This window comes from Sinohyriopsis cumingii, chromosome 1, assembly GCF_028554795.1.
Source record: "Sinohyriopsis cumingii isolate HCF-2022 chromosome 1, ASM2855479v2, whole genome shotgun sequence".
In the NCBI taxonomy this organism is placed as follows: Eukaryota; Metazoa; Mollusca; class Bivalvia; order Unionida; family Unionidae; genus Sinohyriopsis; species Sinohyriopsis cumingii.
Window position 1 is genome coordinate 99,206,479 of NC_142961.1, and position 27,278 is coordinate 99,233,756.

The following is a 27,278-nucleotide window of genomic DNA, read 5'->3' on the forward strand; positions in this document are numbered from 1 at the left end:
CTGTGTTCCTGTTTCGTCTAGAACTTGTCATACCAATGGGCAGAAATAATTATGATCTTGGGTGAGGGGACACATTTGCTAGAAGGGTATGCAATGCAATAGTAATTTAAAATGTATTACTGATATCAAAACAAATTGTTGGTGATGCACATCATTATGTCAGATCATCACCACTTTAATCTAGGACCAACTAAACACCACAAGACAAAACATATTTTGTCAGAACCCCATATTAATATTTTACCATTCAGGATGACAATAACAAGATTTTCAGGCTCTTCTAATATAGGGTCAGTTTCAATTTTTTTAAAACAATGATTAGGCTCCACTAGTAATTAATATGATCACTAACATAGTATGATCATTAACACCTACTGATACCAACAATTTAAAATATACACCATTCACAATATACATATGTTTTAAAGAAAAGTATTGGATTCACCATTATAATATAATATATCCAATAGGTCTAAATTCAAACATTTTATATAACATTCATTAATATATAAATTTGAATATATATCACATTATCTATTCATGTGTTCTTGTTTATAATGATAATACTATATTTTGCCCTGTAACAAAAATTATATAATTTTTATTTTTATTTGCATAATATTGATAGTAATAATAAGTATTTTACAAAATAAATAATTATGTTATAAGTTCATCATGTGTAATTATTTATAACCATGTTATTAAAAATAGTCTTACAATAATGATTTATCACTTTTTCAATCTTTAAGTTTATTCTATAAATTAGATAAATCCTTCAAGGATTTTGCACAAGAACCATACTCACAAAACATAGCTCAAAGATATTGTGCTACCCAATCCCCACCTGACTTACATCCAAATTGATATCGCACAGTAATATGAACAACACCTCCACTGAAATTCAAGTGGACATCACAAGATAGTATGGTAGGTACTGGCAGCCTCCCTTAAGATGTGTAGCACTTTCAACAGAGCTCCATAACACTGTCAACACTCCTCGAACTTAAATTAAAGTGGGCATCACACTATAATATGGACAACACTCCTGCTTAAATTCAAATGGCCATTACAATATAATATGGACAAGACTCCCACTTAAATTCAAATGGCCATTACAATATACTATGGCCAAGACTCCCACTTAAATTCAAATGGCCATTACAATATACTATGGACAAGACTCCCACTTAAATTAAAATGGCCATTATAATATACTATGGACAAGACTCCCATTTAGATTCAAATGGCCATTACAATATACTATGGACAAGACTCCCACTTAAATTCAAATGGACATGACAATTTACTATGGACAAGACTCCAGCTTGATGAATTACAATATACTATGGCCAAGACTCCCACTTAAATTCAAATGACCATTACAATATACTATGGACAAGACTCCCACTTAAATTCAAATGGCCATTACAATATACTATGGACAAGACTCCCACTTAAATTAAAATGGCCAATTATAATATACTATGGACAAGACTCCCACTTAAATTCAAATGTTTATTACAATATACTATGGACAAGACTCCCACTTAAATTAAAATGGCCATTACAATATTCTTACGACAATGTGGGTACACATGCTTGATTCGTGTAATTTTGCCAGAAACTGTGTACAGTGTATTCAAACCAGAAATCTATGAAACAAGTACACTAATGTGCTTCCAACCCTTAGTTCGACAATCTGTTACAAAATGGAGCCCTTAGAATGTTCACTAACAAATACTGATGGATGGAAGACAGGCACGGTACAATGTACAAAAGATACAGGCCTTCATCAAAGTGATATATGTTCAAATATATATATATATATATATATATATATATATATATATATATATATATATATATATATATATATATATATATATATATATATATATATATATATAAATTATAAATGAAACTATTTTTTTGTCCAAACCCTACCTTGACTGTGTTTTTTGGCAAGTTTCTTTTGGGAGCGACCAAGACCCAAAGAATGCATCAACCTACTTATCAAACCACGATGTTCTGAAACACAAAATAAAAACAATTAGATTGGACTGTCTCGTAAAACTTCATTCTATATGTGTAGTAGATTGCTGCTAAAAACCTGATACCAAACCAATGTAGCATCCATAACAAAAGCATGAACAGCATTAACATCTCCCATACCCAGTCAAAGAAAATAAACACTCACATAACAAAGCTAACTTTCAATGTCCACACACACACACACACACACACACACACACAATTTGTATGGGAAACAGAAACAACTAAAGTCTGTCACAAACAGGACAGACTTTACCATGGACATGAGTTATCTACATGATTGAGGACTTTTTTGAAGAGCTGTAAAATTCCCAACTTTCCAGAGTGAACATCTATAGTATTTTACATAATATGATGCCACTCTTTAATACGAGTGAATGTGTTTGATTGCTATCTAGATGCACATTAAATTGCATCCCCGAGGGATATGTAGTTTATTTGGAACTTTCTCAGAAAGCTTATGTACTAACTTTGCTATTTCATAACTTGCACGTTTTCACTCCTAAAATAAATTCATCTAGTTCATCCTGCTATAGATATAATACTTTTCTAATACACGGAGTGTGTAAAGTACAATTTCCTGACAATTTTGATGTAAAAATAGCAGTGTAAACCATGAAACCTATTTGCTTCATAGAAAAGCTTACCTGCTGATGCATGTATCAATACACAACAACGATCAGCTGGAAGTTAGATGTTAACATGTTTAATGCAAGCCTAATTTGTTTCATAATAAAAACAGCAATTCTTAAAATAAAGTGTATACATAAACTCTGTGAACTATACTGGTTTTTATATATTTCCCAGCATCTGTCTGTGACAGCATATTGTAAAAGTCACACTTCTTGTAGGCAATTTCGACATCAACTATTTCAGTAATCGGATGTCATTTTTTAGAATTTGATTCTACATACCTTTAAATGGCACATATTGACTTCATTTGGATTCTTATACATCCACATTCCTTTGTAAGGTCATTATTAAGACGCCCCAAGAAGTGCATATGGCAAAAATCAATGTACATAGACAGTTTATCAAACTGAATGAAATGAACCTAAAGGTGTGATCCAGCACAATCCAGATTTAATATCACATGCTGTGATGTCACAATGAAAGCTATGCATACTGATTAACAAATTCATACTACCCTATATTGTGATGATTCCACCAGACGTGCGTTTTTATTGACTCAAGTTCAGTATATGGCCACCATTGTAAAGAACTATAGAGTTCGATAAAAAAAAATTGATGACAGTTAAGGTGCAGAGCATTCAATAATCAGGATTGAATAGATTTAGTGTTAAATGTTTTTAAAAAAAACAATTTATATTTAATTTAAAATGAGTAGATGCGCATACATTACCCTTGTTTCTTTTACAGACCTGCCAACCCTGACGAGACAGTTTGACCAGTTTTCAGTAAGGTGTAACAAAATATAATAAACTGCTATTGTAAAACTGGAAAACGTATTTAAGTTCTGTATTCGAAACGTGCAGTGATGGTAAACATTAAGTTCAACTGAAAAGTTTGTAAAGTACACATAGATCTTATTTACCGCTAGTACAGTTTGATCATGCAGTCGCATTGCATGAAAAATATGAGCAAGTTAAAGCATCTGAGGTACTGCTGTAAAGTTAGTCTGGTTATCGGACTAATTCCACAAACTCTATTATGAAACATGGATCCAAATCAAACAGGGATGAATCAATTATCCAGATTTTTCAGGACGAATCATTTTCCATAGTTTTCCTTTTATGGCGTACGTCTGTATTTTAAGGGTCATTTCCGCAAGACTTGCGGCAAAATTGTAAGGGTTGGCAGGTCCGCTTTTACTAACGCTGAATTGGTTCAAAGGTCGATCTAATAGTGTGAAGGTTATAGGTTCGATTCCACCCATATTCATTACTTTTTTCTTCTCCTTTTATTTTATTATATTGAACAAATTTATAATTTCCATATTGTAACAGTATAAAGATTTCATATACAGTTGGAAAGGTGAGCTATTTGCTATTTTGTAAGAACAGATGCTAATCCTATAAATATATATATTGAATGTGTTATTAAAATTTTAACCGTGAATAAACACGTTACTGACTGTTTTTGTTGCATCATCTCCTGAAAGGTGTTTTTGTGCTCTGTGTGTGCCATTTTTGGCAAGAGCATCCTTTTTTTTGATGGCCTTAATACCGAATGCACTACACATTAATACATACACACACTGATGAATTCTTGCACAGTACCATCATAGCCCGGCTGTAGATTTTCCATAGAAATACAGGAAATAGAATCCATTTGGCTACAGATCACTCCAGAAAAAGCTAAGCCCTATTTAATAGGTTTTGTGTGACCCCCATCATCACATACTGATTGGTGTGAATATTTTGAACTTCAAGTAGATCAAATTTCAAAAGAAGATAAAGAATTTTACATTCTAGGCGATATAGAGACCTTTTCAATGATCAAATTAAAGTGAACTGGATGAATTTTATTGCTTCATTAGGTATGGAGCAACTAGTAAATGAACCCACCAGTGTAGCATCTACCTCTAAAACACTTATAGATCATATTTATACCAATACAAAAGAAAATGTTTTGGAAGTAATGGTTCCAAAGATTGGTATAAGTGACCACTTTGCAATTTTTCTAACACGTAAAGTCAATGGCAAAACAACAAAAAATAATACCCATAAATCCATTACTTAGATCCTTTCAAAACTTTGATACTGTTAAATTCCTAGAAGATCTGAAACAGATTCCATGGAATACAGTCCAAATCTTTGAAGATATTGATGATGTTTTAGATACTTGGACAGATCTGTTCATCAGTATAGTGAACAAGCATGCCCCTTTAAAAACACACAGGATAAAGAAAGACCACCAGCCAGGCTGGATCTCACCAGAAATGTTAGATGCAGTAAAGCAAAGAGACCAACTAAAATCAGTAGAAATCAAACTGAATATAGAGTTTGGAGGAATAAAGTTAATAAAATGATACATAAAGCCAAACAAGCGCACTATAAAAAAGTGCTTGATGAAAACCAAAATAATCCCAAAGCTATCTGGAAACTGTTTACAGGGTCTGGTGCAGGCAAATGTAAGAGTAAAGCTGAAATTTTATCCCTCAATCATGAGGGCATTTACACTGATAATCCAGCTGACATCTCAAATATGTTTAACAATTTTTTTGTTCGAATTGCTGAAAGACTTAAAGAACCCAGAACTTCATCTGATCATCTGGAACTCAAACATTTTTTGTGCTAAAAAACTACCAAACAACGTAAAGTTTGAAATTCCTGAAATAAGTCCCAAATTTGTGTTGAAATATATTTTAAAAATGGATGATTGTAAAGCTACAGGACTTGATATGATTGGACCAAGGCTACTAAAGGTAACTGCACATGCAATTGTTGAGGGCATAGCTTTCATTTGCAATGAAATTATTAGGTCTAATAAATTTCCACAAACATGGAAAACTGCCAAGGTTATACCATTGCATAAAGCATGAACAAAAGATGATGTAAATAACTATAGACCAATCTCTATCCTTCCTTGTCTTTCCAAATTATTAGAAAAACATGCACATGATTCTTTTCTCAACTGTTTAAACACTTATGATCTTATTCATGATAATCAGTCTGGTTTTCACCAGAATCACTCCTGTGAAACTGCACTTGTATCTTTGATTGATAAATGGCTGAAAGCATTAGATCATGGAGAAATGGTAGGCACTATTATGGTTGATTTTTGTAAAGCTTTTGATCTCGTAGACCATGAAATTTTGCTTGAAAAACAAAAAATCTATCAATGCAGTGAAAATTCCCTAAACTAGTTTACTTCTTACTTAACCGATACAGTGCAAAAAGTATCTTTAAATGGTCAACTTTCTAAATGTAAAAATATTAATTGTGGAGTACCACAAGGCTCTATCCTTGGGAAACTGTTATTCATACTATTTATCAACGATTTTACCTCTTATGATTGGAACTTCAATTTCTTCCACTAACCTTTATGCAGATAATACTATACTGTCTGAGATTGGTAAAACCAAAACAGTACTTGAAAATAACTTACAAGATGCTCTCAACAGACTTCAAGTATGGTGCAAGGAAAACAGTATGATCATAAATACAGAAAAAAATGAAAGCCCTACTAGTTACAACACAACAAAAACGAGCAAGGCTAGATAGCGACAAACTCCAGGTTCTATTTGTCAATGTCAGCCTCAATATGACCTCTCAAGATAGAATTATTGGTGTATTCATGGATAACAATCTTACTTGGTCTATTCACATTAAACATATTTCAAAAAAGGTTAACTCTTATCTTTGGCTACTGAGGAAAATCAAAACAAACATTCCTCTTCAGCATAGGGTCATCTTTTATAAAAGTTATACTCAGCCATATCTGGACTACTGTAATGTAATTTGGGGTAATACCTCTAATTCAAACATAACAACACTTTTAAGACTCCAAAAGAGGGCTTGCCATTTAATTCTAGATCAAAGTATAGACAATTTTCAGGATGCAATGAATAATATAAAGGTTTTAACAATACATGAAAGAATATTTCTTAGAAAGGCCAAATTGATGTATAAAGCATCCAGAAAAGGCATTCCTGTCTATCTAAGCAATATCTTTCACCAAAGAGATGCTCAGATGGCACTCCAAATTTAAGGTCTATAAGAAGAAAAAATTACATTATACCGAGGCCAAAGAAGGAATTGTTTAAAAAAAGTTTTAAATATTCTGGCCAACTGGAATGGAACAACATTCACAGTGACATATAAGGCAGGCTCCTAGGATTTCATCTTTTCACAATCAATGTCATTTTCATAGCTGAAGTTTTCAGTGCAGGATTATATTTTATGTTTTATATATGTTTATGTTTTCACTGATACCTGTGAATGTGTCCCAGGCTTGATACTTTGAATTTTAAAATTACTTCATGTTGTATATACTGTATATATTGTACATAACAGATAGAAGGCCTCATGGTAGATTAGTTCTGTAGCTAACTGAGTTACCTTCTCTAAATAAAGTCTTTATTATTATTATTATTATTATTATTATTATCATTATTATTATTATTATCATATTCCATGAAAAACGCTGGAAAATTCTAGCATGGAAAATGCCGGAGTATTTGGATTAATATTCCAGCCTCTGTCCAGGGTAGGCTGGAAAACCCTGGATAATTCTAGCATGGAAAATGCTGGACAATTCTAGCATGGAAAATGCTGGAGTATTTGGACCATTATTCCAGGCTATGTCCAGGGTAGGCTGGAAAACCCTGGACAATTCTAGCATGGAAAACATATACAATATTACATGTATGACTGGTAATTCAATTGTAAACAAGTATAGGAGCCCACGTGATACAATGATAGTCACTGGTTAGCACCGGCTTTTGGCACTAATTATTTAATCCTGGTATTGGTATAAACTGACAAATGTGTTAGAAGCTGCACAGTTGAAATTCATTATATAATTGTAATACAAAATAGTTGTTACAAGAATTGACCGATTTAATTTCTATAAATGTGAGAAGGTATATAAGGCCAAAAACAATGTTTCCTCTTGCACCAGTTTTAAAATTAGAGTAGGTATTTTTGTTTTTCAGAAACACACATACACACACACACACATATATAACTTTCAAAGCAACCAAATTTGTGCAATTTTATTTTAACAGCCATAACCTTGTAAGTGTCAGTCTTCGAAATGTTAACTCCAGTGATACATGTAAGCCCAAACACTAATCAAGGCCTGATTTCAGATTGCAATATACACTGATCAAGGCCTGATTTCAGATAGCAATCTACACTAATCAAGGCCTGATTTCAGATAGCAATCTACACTGATCAAGGTCTGATTTCAGATAGCAATCTATACTGATCAAAGCCTGATTTCAGATAACAATCTACACTGATCAAGGCCTGATTTCAGATAGCAATCTACACTGATCAACTTATCAAGGCCTGATTTCAGATCACAATCTACACTAATGAAGGCCTGATTTCAGATTGCAATCTACACTGATCAAGGCCTGATTTCAGATAGCAATATACACTGATCAGCTGATCAAGGCCTGATTTCAGATTGCAATCTACATTAATAAAGGTCTGATTTCAGATAACAATCTACACTGATCAAGGCCTGATCTCAGATAGCAATCTACACTGATCAGCTTATCAAAGCCTGATTTCAGATTGCAATCTACACTAATCAAGGCCTGATTTCAGATTGCAATCTACGCTAATTAAAAACTGATTTCAGAATGCAATCTACACTAATCAAGGCATGATTTCAGATTGCAATCTACACTGATCAAGGCCTGATTTCAGATAGCAATCTACACTGATCAAGGCCTGATTTCAGATAGCAATCTACACTGATCAGCTGATCAAGGCCTGATTTCAGATTGTAATCTACACTGATCAAGACCTGATTTGAGATAGCAATCTACACTGATCAGCTGATCAATGCCTGAGTTCAGATTGCAATCTAATCAATGCCTGATTTCAGATTGCAATCTAAACTAATCAAAGCCAAATTTCAGAAAAATGTGTTCCAGATGTCATCCAGTGTAATAGGTTAATGATTCTATATATCTGATAATACTGAATAGCAACAGGTCATGTCAGCTCAATATTGACAGAATACTGAATAGCAACAGGTCATGTCAGCTCATTACTGACAGAATACTGAATAGCAACAGGTCATATCAGCTCATTACTGACAGAATACTGAATAGCAACAGGTCATGTCAGCTCAATACTGACTGAATAGTGAATAGCAACAGGTCATGTCAGCTCAATACTGACAGAATACTGAATAGCAACAGGTCATGTCAGCTCAATACTAACAGAATAGTGAATAGCAACAGGTCATGTCAGCTCAATACTGACAGAATACTGAAAAGCAATAGGTCATATTGGCTCAATACTGGCAGAATACTGAACAGCAACAGGTCATGTCAGCTCAATAATGACAATCTGCCTGATTCATGTGGAAAAACTAAATATTAAAAAAAGTTAAAACTTTTAGCTTGCTTTTTATTCTTTAGGATTCTTTTTATGTATTCATGTCAGTGCCCTGTCATTGATTACATAAATGTATATTAGACCAACAGTACTGACACATTTAAAGATTCATTCTTTCCGATAGAGAGAAAGATGGAGACAGAGAAAGAAAAATATTCAAATGGGCCTAAATATGAAAATACAGGACCTGAATGAAAAAAAACAAGGGCAAATACTTCTTCCTAAATGTCACATGAAAGTATGTGCAGTTCCAATAGTGATTTTACCATTGGGTCAATGTAAGTTTTATCAACACTGTGATGACATCATTTTTCTCCCAGTGACATGTCTTGTCATCAAATACATAATAAAATTACAGTGTGTACTTTCCAATATAAACCAGAATACCAAACATGCAATACTGAAATAATGAATGTCTAAATGTTTTACAAACTACTGAATAACACTTTACTTTTCATATATTGGCCATATGCAACAAACTGGGGGTTTTGTACACCAATATGTCACATAAATGTACCTAATATGGGGAAACCATTCCAAATTTCAATTTGTTAGACAATAATGGTGGAAAACCTAAATTAATGGAGTCCTAAAGATGTAACAATATCGTGTAATTACACTTACTCTGTCTGTCTTCAGTATCCTCATGGAACGGTACATCTGAAGGCATTATTGTCTCTCTGTGTGACTGCCCTTTATCTACCTAGATGACAAACAAAAATAATTATTTCTGTCCGTACACTTGAATGCCCTTTATCTACCTAAATGACAAACACAATAAATCATTAATAAACTATGGCAAAGCTTCTCATGTAAATTTGAACAATTATTTCTGACATGGTCCTGGAGTCAACATCAACAATTTTAGTTTTGCACAAATAACTGATTTGTGGCACAAGCATTAGGAAACACAATTAATATTAATCCACTATAATTGACAAATTCTTTCCATGGAAGTTACAGCAGTACATTTCAAGACTGTGTTAAATTATACACATTTGCATATGAAAATTTACATTGCAATTAAGCAGTACCATAATATATATATATATATATATATATATATATATATATATATATATATATATATATATATATATAATGTTCAATGCATGTTATCTACATATAATGGGAAATTCTTTTTCTTTAGAAACCTACTCTAATTCAAAATAATAAACTGTAGAGTGACAACCTTTTGCTTGATATCTGGAACCATCTCTTTAAAAGTACAGACTGGTCTGCTGACTAATTTGGTTATCAATGCAATAAATTGGCAAAGTTTCAAAATAAAGAAACTGATCTGCTTTCTCTGAAATGGGTCATATACAGTTACATATAAACCTTGGTGCAAGCTTATGTGTGGAGAACACCATATGAGCCGCGGCATTTCGTTTATCTGCATGTGCATGAAACACATATTATTGATTCTGCACCAAATGAAATCAGGTGCTACTTTCATTATTGAGTACTCCTAAGTCAAGCCTGTAAAAATACTAAAATTGCATCAATAGAATTTTGTCTATTTTTATTTTTAAATTATATTTAGGATAAGCTCTCAAAAGATATTTTTACTAAAATTTTAATTTTCATTATTAACCAATTATGGACCACCCAAGCCATAAATACTCTATTATTTGTTCACCCATTTTTAGACTGGTGTGTCCTATTACTACAGGCATGCCTACTATGTCAAGACAAGCAGTTTAACAGTGAACAGCTGAAAGCATAGGATGTGCAGAATACATTTTCATACGCACGACTTTAAACCACTTTGGAGGAGTTATCAGACATCACTGGTCTTGAAAGGTGCAAATGCGTACAAATGATCACTTGCCCTGGCGGCATCTCTGCTCACAGGGGCTCGTTACAAAGAAAATCAAGGGATGGGGGTTCTAACCTGGAATAATATAACACAAGGGAAGACACCGGTCTGCACCCCTCAGTAGTTCCAACACTGCTAATTTATCCTAATTGCATCTGCTAATTTCCAACTTAGGCCAGTCGTAATCAAGAATAGTTAAATTTTCAAAACAGCTCAAAACGCTTCGTTCAATTTGTGATATAATGAAAAAAATGCAATAATTGTTCACTGATCTTGACGTCTGGACAACAGCCCGACTAGAAGTGCCAACAACTGTCCCCATAATGGCCATATGAATATAACATTTTATTGTAGTGACACTAAAGGGGCATATCTCTAAACAGCACTTGTGTTCCCCAAGGAAGAAAAAACACGTTCCTATTGCAATGATTTTAAAATTAGGGCAGGCAACTTCGTGTCTTTTACAAAAAATAAATAAAACAATGTGACTGGGGGGTACTTTATTTTATACCAACGGGGAGGGGGTACTAGGGCGGCAATAAGAAACATGGACGGTCGGCATACTGGAAACATTTGTTTGCCTCAGAAATAAGAACGCCATGTACAAGTGATTTCAGAAACTACTGAATCGGGGTGAGGGAAGACAACAGCACAGATATTTTTATCACATGATCAACTTAAAATTAAATATGTTCACGAGGAAATTATTCTCTTAAAAACCCAGGTTATAATATGTACAGAGTAGGCAGTCGCCATCTTAAATATTAAAATATATGATCTCCATTTTACTGTTAATGCACAGCATATACTGCTATGCCACAACCTTGCGTAGTTTCTCGATCAGCTGATTCTAGTCGCACGCGTTGTTATTGGAGAAGTGCGTGAACATTTTGAGATGACTCCTGGTAAAACGAAATGATCGTTACCTTTTGCATATCTTGTACAACAATGCAAGAGTGTCAAATATAATTAGCTCCTCAAGCAGTCAAAGGTTACATCCAAGTATTCGAGTAAAGTTGTCATCAATGATGATATCTCCGATAATTGTGTGACTTTTGATGATTTCAATCACAGTTTGCAAGTCAACGTGCTAGGTTCCAGTCACACAACAAGGCAACAAGGTCGTTTCAGATTGGCTGAATGATTGTAATGCCCGCCAATCCATGCTTTGTTTACCATAATACTTGCACGTGATTTCTACATAAAAGCAGTATGTGACAATATGTTTCTAACACTTCCGCAATGTACATGGCTATGGTACAAGTCACATGTAAACGTCTGCACACACTGTGTATTTAGGTAAAGGGGCTGTAGTCTTAAATTTTGGACTTGATAAGATTGGGTCAGTAGAGTAAAGGTTTAGAACAAAATCCAAAATTTCATTAGAAATGAAATAAATAGCATAGATGTGTGCTGTCCATGTTAATATACGTGACAGTCACAGATACTCTAAGCCTTAGAATAAGAAATAATGAAAAGTGCAATTAAAATCCCCATTAATGGCACAAGAAGAAAAAAAAAAAGGCTCCAACGTATGACTTTACCAATTTTATACAAGGTACACCATCATAATTAGAATTTATGAATTACATAAAAATAGTTACATTGTTAAATTTAAAAAAAAAATGAATTGCATATAATGGTTCCAATCTAAGGCAGAAATATTATTAACAGAAAAATGAATAGGGAATCACAATGGACTCCCACCAGAACATAAAAAAGCAACAGGTAAAAGCATTAAGAGTAACAATATGGTTACAACCACATATGAATATATTTGTAATTATCAAAATATACTAATTCAAAACCAGAGACACTTGGAAAAGAATATACTTATAAACTTCTTGGGATACAAATATCAAAATCATATTCATATCGCTCAGCATGGTATATATCTCATAAATTTTGATAATTAAAAATCATTTGACATAGGAAGGAAAAAAACAATAAAAATGTGTATGGGAGAGTGTGCTTGAAATGGATTTTTAATGCAGCTTTAAAAATTTTTCAGTCATATCACTATGATGTCTGCAGTGTGTCAGTTTATAAAGATGTCTAGCACTGTAGCATCATGCAGATATGTAGCATGATGTTCCACCCAGTCACATGATCATGAGACCAGGCCAACCAGTCCCAACAGTAACCTCTTAATACTGAGCACCTAGGCAAGGCAGCTGTTAGTACCATTTTTAAAAGTTGCTGGCATGACTCATCAAGGTTTTGAATCTGCGACCTCCTGCATCTGATGTGGACATTAACCACCAGGCATTAAGACACCAGAGCGGTTTTTATATGGGAGAGAGGAATCCAATTGTCTAAACGAACCTTATATTACAAATGAACATGTGATCAGTCCATATAAATTAATAGGTTAAGGAATCTGTGAAAAAAATGAATTATGCATGGACAGCCTTATGTAAAGATTGATTTGGGATAAAACTCAAAAACTTCCATCAATTTTACAAAACTAATAAAATAATTAAAATCCCAAACCCACTGTAACATAAACAAATATTAAAAAGACTAATAAAATATAATTTTGGATCCTAAAATAAGGAAAATATAACAAAATGAAAATAGACACAATTAGATACAGATAAAAGATTTTGAAGAAACTAAATCATGAGGTAGAATCTTAGCATTTAAATATCAAAATAGAAACTAGTACAGTATAGAAAATTCTCTGACAAAAAACAGCCACTAAAAATTCAAGCAAGATTACTAAGATGACTACATGATACGTCATTTTACTGCCAACCCTAGCATCTTTTCTCCCTGGGGTATAAAAAATACCCTACCTGACTACAAAAATTTTAAAATCAGTGCAATAGGAAACACACCCATTTCTTGGAGGGGGGGGGGGCCTAAGGAGGTTACAGAGCTAAAAATCTGAAAAGGAAATTTCATCTTAAAAATTTTTATGTACAAATATTCATAACTTTAACTCAAATCAGCTAGGTAGCATTCTACCTAGTTGCCAGGAAAACTAACAGAACAACCTCCTAAGAAATATTTATATAAAGTCTGATCAAAATTCATGAGCACTTTGGAATAAAATATAAAAGAAAATGATGCACACATGATCATCAATACACTACGTAAGTATGCAAATTTCTGTCGATCTATGAAGAGCACATTAATTTGGGCCAGAGAATAATTAGATTTATGGGGACAGGTGCTTGTTAAATCGCTATACTGCAATGATTTCTAATGTCTGTGTTGGAAGAGGAAGTGATTCTTAATTAAGCCTTTGTTTACTTAACCGTTAGATGACTAGAAAAGGGAAGGTTACCTTTGATTTTATATATGAACTGTCAGATTTGAAATTTTCCAGATCTGTTCTTTGGAATACTATAAGTCATGCTGACCGCAATTTTGGTGCCTAGTTATAAAAGGTGGTAAATATATTTAATCCTGAATGGTTATGCTAAATAAGGGGCATGGTTCCCACATTTAAATTCTTGGGGTTATATTGCCCTCATTGAAAAAATCTAGTCAGTCTGCAATTTTCCTGCAAGAGTGAAAACATAAGGGACTCCAATAGTAAATTTGGAAGAAATTCTCTCATAAAACATTGGTCAAAGGGACAGGATGTCTGGAAAGTCAAGAAACACAATTTTGGCAGTAGAAGCGAACAAAGCTTGAAAGCACAATGTATCTGCGTCAATTTCATATAGTTCATTGATACCAATATAATGATTTGTTTGAATTTAATTGTTATATTTGCATGAATTTATTTGTTTAAATCCATAGATCAATTCTTTTGAAATGTGTGTAACTGTATTTGAGTTAATCTATCTGAATTCGCACAATGATCTTCTTTAAACGAGTTTGACGAATTGTTTGAATTTGTCGTCTTGATTGCTATAGGAATCTAAGACTTTCATGCATTACTTTAGGTGATATGAGTTACGATAATCTATTTGAATTCACCGATCTTAGATGATTCCACGTATGATAAAGATTTGAATGTGTGTATTTGCTGAAAATAATGTAGTTAAGCCATATAATGAATTTCATTCATTCGTGTAATTTAGATGAGAACAGAACTGTTATGTCTCATGTAATGTTAATGGGAATCAGTGATGAAACAGCCATTAGGAAGTACATCAATCTTGTGGAACTAGATTTGTTTATGGTCTGCCATGTTTAGCTTGACCAGATAGCCTTTGGTCTGTTTGAATTCCGATAGAACGATATCTGACATAACAATAGGGGAGAAATGATCTATTCCCAGTAGGACAACTAACATAAGATTTAGGTTGCTTCTCTGTTTATGTGAATGGGGAAATAGCTCCATGGACGTATCCACTGAAGTATCCACATACCTACTTATCCAAGTATCTACATATCTAAATAGTACTTACACATCCACCTACCCATACAAAGTTTGAGGGCCGAAAAGAGGCGAGACAGTAGGGAGGTTGGAAAAAGGGAAAAAGCGAAAGGACCTAGAGGAACCACCAGAGTGAAGTTGGAGTGGACTGGAATAAGCAGGTTTTGAAGTTGTACAAGGCAATGACTTTGATCGATCACTCGATTATATGATGAACTAATTCTATAATTTAAAACAGATCAGTTATTTTTATAAATATGTTTGTGTTTGAAATTTGGTGAAAGATTTATTTAAATGAAGTGTATCTTCCGAATGTAATGTATTATCACAGTTGTATGTGTAATTGATTAAATTGTTTTTTCATGTACTGATCCTCATGTCATTATGTTCTATATATCTGCTAGACTTATTTATTCGATCTATAATTTCACATTTTATTTTAAAATTTACTTGATCCAGGCAACAATACCGAGGGCGATCACCCTCTAGATAACAATGGCCAAATAAAGTGGGCACCTTGTAAGAAGGTACAACCTCACAACACCACCATCAGTAGCAAACCGCTACACACTACAATACAGATGCAGGATCATATTATATTATCACACAACGTTTGGCCAGGTAATCTAAAATTGTACATATTCCTCTTGTCAAGTCTAGCACTCCTTCCATAGAGCATTTCTCTCTTTCTACTCTTAAATACTTTGTTTTTATGCATGTGTGTTTTGTATATTCTCACATCAAACTCTTAAGCATCTGAACTGCTTGTATATATATTGTCACTTCATATTGACCACTCCAGTGGTCTAAGTGGCTAGAGCGTACACTTCAGATGCAGGAAGTTGCTCAGGTTCGAACCCTAGCCGACTCATAAAAGGACATAAAAATGGTACTAGCAACTGCCTACCTTGGTGCTCAGCATTAAGAAATTGGTGTTAGGACTGAACTGCCTGGTTTCAGGACAATATGACTGGGTTGGATATGATGCAACATGTATCCGACATGATGCCCCAGTGCAAGACATCTCAATAAACTGCCACACTGCAGACATCATATATGACTGAAAAATTGTTAAAGCTACATCAAAAATCTAAATCACACACACACACACACTCACTTCATACTCTTAAACACCTGAACTGTTTGTATGCGTTTTTGTATATTTTCTCCTTACACTCTTAAACACCTAAACTGTTTGTATGCATTTTTTTTGTATATTGTCTCTTTACACTCTTAAACACCTGAACTGTTTCTATGCATGTGTGTTTGTATATTGTCTCTTTACTCCTAAACACCCAAAATGTTTGTATGCATGTGTTTTTGTATTGTCTATGCATACACTTTTAAACACCTGAACTGTTTGTATTATGTGTGTTTGTATATTGTCTCCTTACACTCTTAAACACCTGAACTGTTTGTATGAATGTGTGTTTGTATATTGTCTCTTGACACTCTTAAACACCTGAACTGTTTGTATGCATGTGTTTTTGTATATTGTCTCTTCATACTCTTAAACATTAGAACTGTTGTTATAAACTGGTGGTCATTGGTGGCCAGTATAAATGGTGGAGGAAGAGCCTGGGAAAACTCAAGAAAGAACCACCAACCCACAAGAAGCTACTGGCAAGCTTTCTCACATGCCCACAATGGCCGAACCTGAGACTTGAACTCACACAGACACAGGTGAGATGGCAGTGATTCATAACAGTGAGCACTTTAAACCACTCGGGGCCCCGTCATTAAGTGTTAGTTCCTTATCAGTATTGCTGTTCTTGTTCCCATCATTCTTGTTATTGTTCTTCATGTTGTTATTGGTTTTCAGTGTTCTTTGTCAGTATAGCTGTTGTTCTTATTGTTCTGCATGTTATTAGGTGATAGATCCTTATCACAATCGCTGTTGTTGTTGATCTTGTTATTGTTTTAAAGTGTTAGTTCCTTATCAGTATCACTGTAACTTTGTAGTTCCTATTATTAGTTTTAGTATTACTTCCTTACCAGTATTATTATTGTTGTTATTAAGCATTACTTGTTTGCCTACTATTTCAGAATATACACAGGAAATGAAAGTTGTGGTAATATAAAATGCCAAACTTAAACAGTGGTGCTCCACTTATGTCTTTTCAATTAAGTGTCAAAGATATGTGTGGTGGTAATTGTAGTTGAAAATAATGACCACAGATAGAACTTGAGTTTGTCCCTAGTTGATAAACTCTCATAATGTAAGACGTCTGTCAGGGCTTTCCTTATCAGCCAGGAGCCAACTAATTTACCCCTAGATGATATACTCTCATAATGTAAGACATCTGTCAGGGCTTTCCTTATCAGCCAGGGGCCAGCTAATTTACCCAGATGATAAACTCTCATAATGTGAGACATCTGTCAGGGCTTTCCTTATCAGCCAGGAGCCAACTAATTTACCCCTAGATGATATACTCTCATAATGTAAGACATCTGTCAGGGCTTTCCTTATCAGCCAGGAGCCAGCTAATTTACCCAGATGATAAACTCTCATAATGTGAGACATCTGTCAGGGCTTTCCTTATCAGCCAGGAGCCAACTAATTTATCCCTAGATGATAAACTCTCATAATGTGAGACATCTGTCAGGCCGTTCCTTATCAGTCAGGAGCCAGCTAATTTACCCAGCTACATTTACTTTACATCAGAATACTTAACAAAAAGAAATGTATGTACATTATGGGATTTTCTCCATCTACTTTGGCAACTCACACTTCAACTTTAATCAATGGAAGGCCTTGCCCGGTAGCTATTAAGGATACCAATGGTAGTTACCCCAATGGGACATTACTCCTGCCTACTCCTGATAAATAATAGTATACATCTCCATTTATATTTAAGCAAATGTATATTGAATACTAACACCTTTCTTTTATCTTTGAGAATTATAGGAACGAAACACGGACAGAGACCTACACTCACATGGAACTAGGAAGGAAGGAACAGACATGCAACATGGTCCGGAAAAGTAGACATACAACACAATAGAAACCAATCTATACTAACACCTATACTGTCACTCAACTGTATAGGAAATAAAAATGTTGCCAACCCTTTTCGGAAACATAATAAATAAATAAAGGTAGCCAAGTTCGAGAGAGTGAAGTAAAAAAATAAAGTAAATATGGAGCTCTCTTGAACACAGCTGACCTCAGCAGAACATAGATTTGCGAAGAACGACGCACACGTAGCACACCCTAAAACAGTTTTTTTTCCCCCTAAAAATATTATTACACTGTTACTACGCCCAAAATTCAAAATTCTTATTCTAAAAACTTCGAAATATAAATATGTACAAAATCTAGAAGATCCACGTTAAAAGGATTGCATGACAACTGGGGAAGAATTTGAAACAGACGGCTGTCCCAACACGAACACAACTATAGCACGAACAAACATATAGCACAATCACACATAGCAAACACGGGACGTAGGCGACCTTTAGCCAAGGTAACAAAGATACTAGGAGAGGGACTTCGAGTCAGGTGTTCGAAACCGACTCGGAAGAACAATCCTATAGAATACAATAGGTAATAAATACCCAGTCAAAAATTCGTTTAAAATTTTTGATCGAAATTCTGTTTAAATTAAAAAACAAAGTAACATATCTAGGGGACTCAGTGAAACATGAAACACTTTTTTTGGCTAGGTGGGGGGGGGGCATCTGTGTGGTGCCCCCCCCCCCCCAAAAAAAAAATTAAGGATGGCTTCGTTGGTCAAGAGACAGTCCATGTTGTAAACGAAAATGGCCTCAGTGGTGATCAAATTAAGCAATTGTCCAATGAACAAACATTAATATACCTGTCAATATACCTGTTTGTAGAGGTATACCAGTGTCAAATGGCATATATATCAAGGGTTTTGTACAGGGAATCCCAGTTACATTTGTAGTAGACTTGGTGCCAAGAAAACTGTTCTAGCTGAACATGTATACAAGAAAATAGAGGAGTCTGAAAGACCAGAATTAAGGAGAAAAGATTGTCTAGTACATGAAACAGGAAAAACACTTTTGGATTATGGGAATTGTAAAGTCACCTTAGAACTAGACACTGTCAAGATGGATAAAGTAGCAATTGTTGCTAAAATCGAAGTTGAAGTTTCCCTTGGTATTGATGCATTAAAAGGATCTCATCAGAAGCTGGCAGACATTATTCTGAGTGAGAATAAAATATTTATTGATGGCAAAGAGATAAAGTGTCAACAGATTGTTAACAATCAAATCAAAAGTGTTTAAGATGATAATTGCATCATGCCTGGTTTGAGTGGACAGACTGTAAATACGTTTGTTGATCGCCATATAACTGATGATCAGAAAGGTGAATGTGATGTTTTTATTGAACCAACACTGCATTATGAAAAAAGTTATCCCTTTGTGATGGCTTCTAGCCTTGTTAATCTAAATGCTACAACTACCATAAAGGTTGGGGTTGTGACCCCAGGCAGGCTTCCAGATTATATAAAATATACTTGTAAAGAAGGGAAAACTCTAACCAGGATTGCAAAACAAGCTCAAAGAAGTACACAGAAGAAAATCTGAGAAAAAGATTTACCTGAATATTTGAAAGCCATTTTTAGAGAATCATCAGATGGGAAGAAGTTTCTGCAACAGAAAGAATTAGCAAAACTACTCTCTGATTTCCAAGTTGTTTTCTCTCAAGATGAGAATGACTTAGGACTTACTATTCTTGCAGAACACATGATCAACACTGTAGGGAACACAAAACCCATAAAGCACTGCCCTTCATAAGAGTACCACTGGCATTTGCTAATGAAGAGAAAGAAGTTATAGATAAATTGAACGCCAAAGGTGCAATTAGAGAATCCTGCTCTCCATGGGCATCTAAAATAGTGTTGGTCAGAAAGAAAAATGGTACTGTCCATCCATGGGCAGATTACAGGAAACTGAATTGACAAAAGTGGATGATTTTTCTATACCAAGAGTGAATGAATGCCTTGATGCAGTTACGGTGCAAGATTTTTTGGCATGTTAGATCTTAGATCAGGATACTTTCAAGTGCCAGTTTAGGGACAAAGATATCTCTAAGACTGCATTTGTGATTAAGCATGGTTTATTTGAACTTACAGTTATGTCTCTGGGTTTGATTAACAGTCCTGCAACCTTTCAATGAGTGGTAGAGCTTGCATTGAAAGGATTGCAGTATTTTTTCCTGTATCATCTATTTAGATGACATCATAGTGTATGGAACTACTTTCTGCGAACACATGCAAAGACTCGAGCTGTATTGCAATGCATGATGTCCAATTTGAAGCCGAGACATATAGCTGATGCAAAAATACTCCAATGGAAGGATCCAGAAAATGTGACTGCAACTCCATCTGTTCTTGGGTACCCGCTCCTACTACAGACGCTTTATTGGAGATTTTTCAAAGATAGGCAAGCCACTGTTTGCCTTATCCAAGAATGACAGCTGACTGGAATGGACAAAACAGTGCCAAATAACTTTCAATCAATTGAAAAGGGTTTTATCAGGTCTGGAACTCTTGGCTTTTCCAGGAGATGAAGGAACTTTTATCCTTGACACAGATGCATGTGATGCTGGAATGTGCAATCCTGTCCCAGATTTAGAATGGCCAAGAAAGTGTCATCGCTTATGCAAGTCGGTCACTGAACAAAGTCTGAATGAAACTTCTGTGGTACAGGTAAGGAGTTGCTGGCCTTGCAGTATTAGAGTTAATCATGGTCCAGTTCCAGCTCAGGGACAGCAATAGCATCATGTTCAAATCAAATGATGGAGAAGGTGGGAAATGTCATCACTGGCCTTATCTGGGCCATGCATGTGGCCTTAGATGCATTAAGAGATGGGCTACAAGATTCAGCCAAGTCATCGTGAAAAGTGGCAGAAACTCTAAGGAAGCGAACGAAAATGTTTAATGAAATGAAGGCAACCATGGAAGAGTTGTTAAAGGAAAAATTATGTGAGACTGATGGATTGATAGAATGGAAGAACCTGGTGGAGAATGGATCAAAAAGCGAAGAAGACAGGAGCAGAGGAGATATAGTAGATGAGAGAGATTCAAAGAAGGATAGATGAAGGGCAAACATCATACACATTAAATTAAAATCACAATATTACATATACAAAGAGTGAGACAGTGATTTTTTTTTTGGTTGTTGTATCATATCTGACTGGGTCATATGCTAAAATTAATTTAATTCTGGCCTGTGTTGAAAATCACTACCCTAACGATTTTGACATAGAGTGATACTGAAATTTACATTTAAACAAACTTTATGGAATATTTATTTAGGGTCTTTGCAATGTAACTGAATTAAGTATTCCCATGTAATATATCCTATGTCAATGATTAAAAAAATTATTTGAAATGTCTTAATTAATGTGCAAAAGTTATTTTCCATAAACTTGAAATTTAAATTCTCTATGCATTTTGGATAATGATATTCAATGTCAAGTTCAAATTTAATTGATCAATGGAATAGTAAATAGGGTTCATACTGTACACACAGGATCAATGGAAAAGTTAATAGGGTTCATATTGTACACACAGGTTCAGTTTATGTTAGGAGTTATATGCTCAGTTTCTTGTCATATGGTTACAGTTGTCACACTTATAATTATTTCATCTGATATGTCGATGGGTTATACTGAATGTTTCATTTAACTGCTGTATTAGCATATTGACAGTCTGTATTAGTGTTCTTGTGGTTTATGGATATAGCAGTAAAGAATTACATTTGTTATATAAAGTGATCAGCATACTTTTACATGGCTAGTTATATTTATGCATGATTTGAGTTCTCAGGACACAGTCAATATCATGGATAACTTTCTCTTATTGTTGATATTTTGCAGATACTGATTTATTTCTTGCACACTCATAATTTTTCTGTTTGTGTTGTTATGATTATTGTATAGACCAGAATCAATTATATTTGTTTAAAATGTTTATTTTTCAACAAGGGCATAAATATTGTATTGTAACTTGTTTATGTTTGTGAGGACACTTCACATTAAGAATAAGGTAATGTGAGGATTTAGCTAGTTTACAGCAGTGTTACATGGGGGTGGGGGTGGGCATCGATATGTGATATGCCTGTTTTAGAGTGATCAGCAATGAAATTCGTTGGTAGTGAATGCAACCAACTGTAATATGATAAATACCTGTATCTGTTATATATTTTCTTACTGTTGTTTTGAGCCTACAGTTGGCAATTGTTTTCCTGCTGTTACTTCTTGGTCTAATGCAGTGTGTGACCTCAGGCAGTGACCTCACTAGGGTTCACTTCTGGGTCATCCCTAGTTTTTTATTCATTTTTCCAAAAATTTCTTAAGTTTTGTAGAAGGCTTTGTTTTTATATTTCTCCACAAAGAAATTATGTTCCATGTGAGATGATTATTGTTTAATGAATATTCTTTAAGTTACTGTAAAAATTATGTTGTTCTTCATTATAAGCATACAGCTTTAATTTTCATATAGCAAAGATTACATGTCCATTTGAATGTTTAGTGATTTGAAATTTTCATTATTTATTTTTTCAACTGGTGTAATTGAGATTTTAGTTGTCAACCTAAATTTTATTTTGTCTGTTTTACTGTGATATTCAACCTTGTGCCAGTAGAAACAAATAAGATGATAGTTTAAATTATTTTTAATTCTTAAACATATTGTATAATTACATATTTACATCTATTATTGTTGAGTTTGATGAAATTCTTTTTGCAATAAAACTGAGGAACCAAAAATCAGAGTTTGGTTATTCAATTAATTTTAAGATATGTATGCACACAGGCATTCATCTGATTGTACTACAATTACAAATGACCACATACATCCACAATGCTGATGTCACTTGTACACATGCTACCGAGGGACATCATAATATTGGAGATTTTCAATTACAGTTGCAAATACATGTACACTGTAATTGTAATTAATTACTCGATTGCACCAATTACATTGTAATTTAACCCAAGTCTGCTACACATATGTATGACTGGTTCCTCTATTCTTGGGAATATCTGTGACCTGCATGTATACCTGGTGTAAAAGTGTGACATAGAGACTGGTCTAATGGATATCTGTATAATAAACATGATGATAAACAAAAGATGCACAGTGATAGTAAGATAACTGTGGCTATCATTCTTGATTTCATTTTTAGTATAGCACAATTTACCCCTCTCCTGGAGCCATGGGTAGCTGAGTCAGTGTAATGCTCTCACCTTTACAGCTCATTCGCACATTTCACCTCTGCATGAGTTGGTCTCGGCTCAGCCAATTTAGGTATGTGAAAAAGCTTGCTGGTAGTTTCGCAGGTTATTCCTCCACCAAATATACTGGCCAGCATGTATATGCTGTATGCGCTTTCATTGCTGATAGTGTTAAAACCCACAAACCAAACCAATCATGTCTTCCTCTAACCCGAACCCCCAGGTCCTGTACTAGGTTTCCTGGCTAATGGCTTATATGGAAAATGGAAGAGATACCACTCACCATGCAGCTATGTTACAAAGCAGGTTAGCATGAAACAGGGGGTGATTGAAAGCCAAAGGGTGCATAAGAATGCAAAAAGCAAGCATGCTGTAAAGAGCATATAATTAGCATGGTTTTTATTTTGATGCATAAATGGTTCAAAGATGAATCCGTTGCAAACAAAACCCAATCTACAGTATACATTATGTAATTCCCTAACTACAAACAATGATATATTCAACATAAAACATGCACTTATTTTCCAATAAAGCAAAAAGAATACATTTTTTTATGTATCAACAAGTGAATCATAATGGCAGGCAAAAGTCGTCACATTCTTTAGAAAAGTATATACAAAAATATTTTGCAGTATTTCTTTCCAAAATGTTTGTCCCAACCATGCCAGTCTTCAATTTGTTGAGCACTTTTTATGAAATTTATATTTCTTTAGCAATCAGACTCTGCTTCATGCAATTAGACTGAGTAAAGATTATAATGTCTTTATGATATTTATGTTCATTACAGCATTTAAACAGCTTCAAGAAATAACAAACAAGGAGTTATGAATTTCAAGTCCAATGAAATTTGTCCGCAAATGGATATGCAATATAAAATCCTTGTGATAATGGTCAAATTGCAATGGAATGAATATATTTCAAGTCATATATCATGAAGTCAATTCCTGTACGTGGTTACTAAATAAGAAAAGGCCATATCTATAAACCAAACATAGGTTAATATATCACAAAAGTTATAGGTATACCCATACAGTATGTATGTATTCATCTACTCAACTCAGATTTTTCTATCTCTAGACTTTTTTTTAATTACTTTTATGACCACCAAATTCATGGACAATTGCTTTCAAAACTTGATAATTCATAGTATTTTTGTTGTAATTTCAAAATTAGAGATGATCAAAATTTGAGTAGAATACATACTAATTGTTAAGAATTTTGGCAAAACAAATGTCTGTCTGTTGCAATATTTCCAAGCCTGCATTGCTCTTAAAATTCAAAAGACAAATTTAGTTGTTAAAGTCATTATGCTGAGAACTAATAATCATGTAATAATTTCAAATAACCATTTATAGCTTTAAAAAAGACATTTTTGAATAACGACAGTATTATTAGTAATTCTAACAAACATTAGCACCTCAGCAGCACACTTCAAGTCTCAACATGAATATACTTCGTTCATATTTCAAAACCAAGTAAAATACAGCATAGAGCACTTCAATTTATATGATCAATAAAAATATATAAATGAAATAAAATTATAACATTACATTGTTTGCTAACTGATGCTACTCAACAGCTTTAAACTTCAAACAAATTTTACCAAAATATTCTCATGCTTATATTGAATGTCCATTTATATGGGACATACAAAACATTAAAAAAATCTTCTAAAACACTTATGTTGACATACCTTTCAATGGCAACAGATTTCAAATGTCAGCCATGGTGGCCATATTGGATGTCATATTGACCTAGTTTTCATGTTGCACTAACTATAGATGATAAGAAGTCTTTTCTTGAGAACCCTACATCGATACAACTTTATGTTAGGATGAGTAGCAAGAACAACATTTCATAATAGCTTTATCTGGGCCATACTGGATGACAGAAGAACACAAGTCTTATTTTGGACCAACTACACATCACAAGTCTTCTTTTGAAAACCCTATATAAATATAACTTTCTATTTAGTATCAGCAGCAAGAACAATATTTCACAGTAGCTGCAATGAGGCCATAATGGATGATAGATTAGCACCATTTTCATTAGGACCAACAATATATCAAAGTATTTTGTGGAAAACCTCATTTTGATTTACTTTCTATTAGAGAATGACAATTTTCAAGATGACCAACATATTCAGGGTCATATCAGCACCATTTTATTTAGGACCAACTAGAGATCACAATGAGTTTTCCGGTATAAAACCATAATGTATCTGTCAGTTATCACATAGAACAAGTAACAAGAAGACTGGATGATAAATTAAAACCATTTTCAACAGGACCAACAATACATGGCCATGCTGGATATCTTTTCTAGTTAGTATTACGTTGACTACATGTTGGAATGTTCTCTCTGTGTGCTGAATCTAGCTTTTCTACCTTGATATAACAGCAGCAGGTTTGTGGTTGTTCTTGGAATAAATATTGAAAATTACAGGTCATCTTATTGTTTTTCACAAACATGACTTTTACTGAATATTTCTGATATTTTGTACAACACCATTGGGAAGGAAGCTTCTCTTGGTGTCGCATGAAAATTAGACCTCTGATTGTCATGGAAGTATAAGCTGCTAGATTCAAGTGACCAACAATGAAAACTAGAGAGCACTAGGTCAAATTTTGTCAACACATGTTTCATCTTTTTCTGTCAATAAATTAAAGACATAATAAATGTTTGATTTGCAATTTTTGAGAAGATGAATTCTTACTAATAATGATGAATGTCATGCCATTTAATTTTGCCAGACTTATTAGTAACCAGCTACCCCCAATGTGGTTTATGTTAATTCCAACTTTTTGATGGGCAATGCATTCTGACCCATACCCAAACATATAGTTTTAAAAAACAATTAAGATGTGGTGGGAATGATCAGAGGAAAACTCTGACCAGTTGATTTAACTTTCTGTTTAGAAGGAGTATCAAAAAGATTTAGATAGTGGCTGCCAAAATGGCTACATGTTTATTGGATGTCATTTTGATCTCTGACCAAATTGACACTGCAAGTGTTTTAGTGAAAATCCCATGCCGATATGATCTTCCATTCCGAATTTTAAGATGGCAATTGTGGTGGCAACGTTGGATATCCAAGTGGCAACATTTTTGTTAAGATCAACTAGTGTTGTTCCGATTATCGATTATAATCAATCATCCGTTGGTTCAGAAAACCAATAAGATAATCGTGACATTCCATAATCGATTGTGTGTGAAGAGAGGCTACTTTTAAGTTGTATGCAATGCACAAAGGCTAGTAAAACTCCCAGCCAGTAAAATTTATCTGAATTATTAATTCCCTTTACAACTACAAATATAATAATAATAATCATAATCATAATGGGGACTTTGTATAGCGCCTAATCTTTAGAAGCTCTAAGCGCTTTACAACACTGGACAATACATATAAGATACAAAAAACATATAATGCTATGATTACAAAAACAAACACCATGAAATTAGAAAACATTAAAAAACATGCTGAGAATATATAAGATAGGAAACATAACCATAGGATATTCCCTCCATAGGTGCAAAATTTCATAATTAGGAACATAAAGTCATGATTACATGATCAAGCTGTTAAATTGTTGAGCTATTAAATTTACACACATTTTGATGATTTGTTTCAGTTTAAATGTAGAATCCCTTGTATTATTTGTAAACAATGACAAACATGAAACCCATATCCTTCTATACTTTAAATTATAGACCCATCTCATACGAATGAAAGGATTTTTGGGGGTTGCTACAGTATTTCAGTTACACATAAATGGACAGCCATAAAAGGTTGCGTTCATTTAACAAAGTTGTAGA

General features: G+C 34.0%; 1 protein-coding gene across 1 annotated transcript in view; it reads right to left on the reverse strand.

Moving 5' to 3' along the window:
* Nucleotides 1-27,278, reverse strand: part of LOC149807432 (uncharacterized) — a 97,680-nt gene that overhangs the window by 57,498 nt on the left and 12,904 nt on the right. Inside the window, exons 4-5 of the mRNA XM_089955237.1 lie at nt 9,720-9,798; nt 1,945-2,028 (exon numbers count right to left, since the gene is read on the reverse strand). Coding sequence (XP_089811363.1) covers nt 1,945-2,028; nt 9,720-9,798 — 163 coding nt within the window. The remainder of the gene's footprint in view (nt 1-1,944; nt 2,029-9,719; nt 9,799-27,278) is intronic.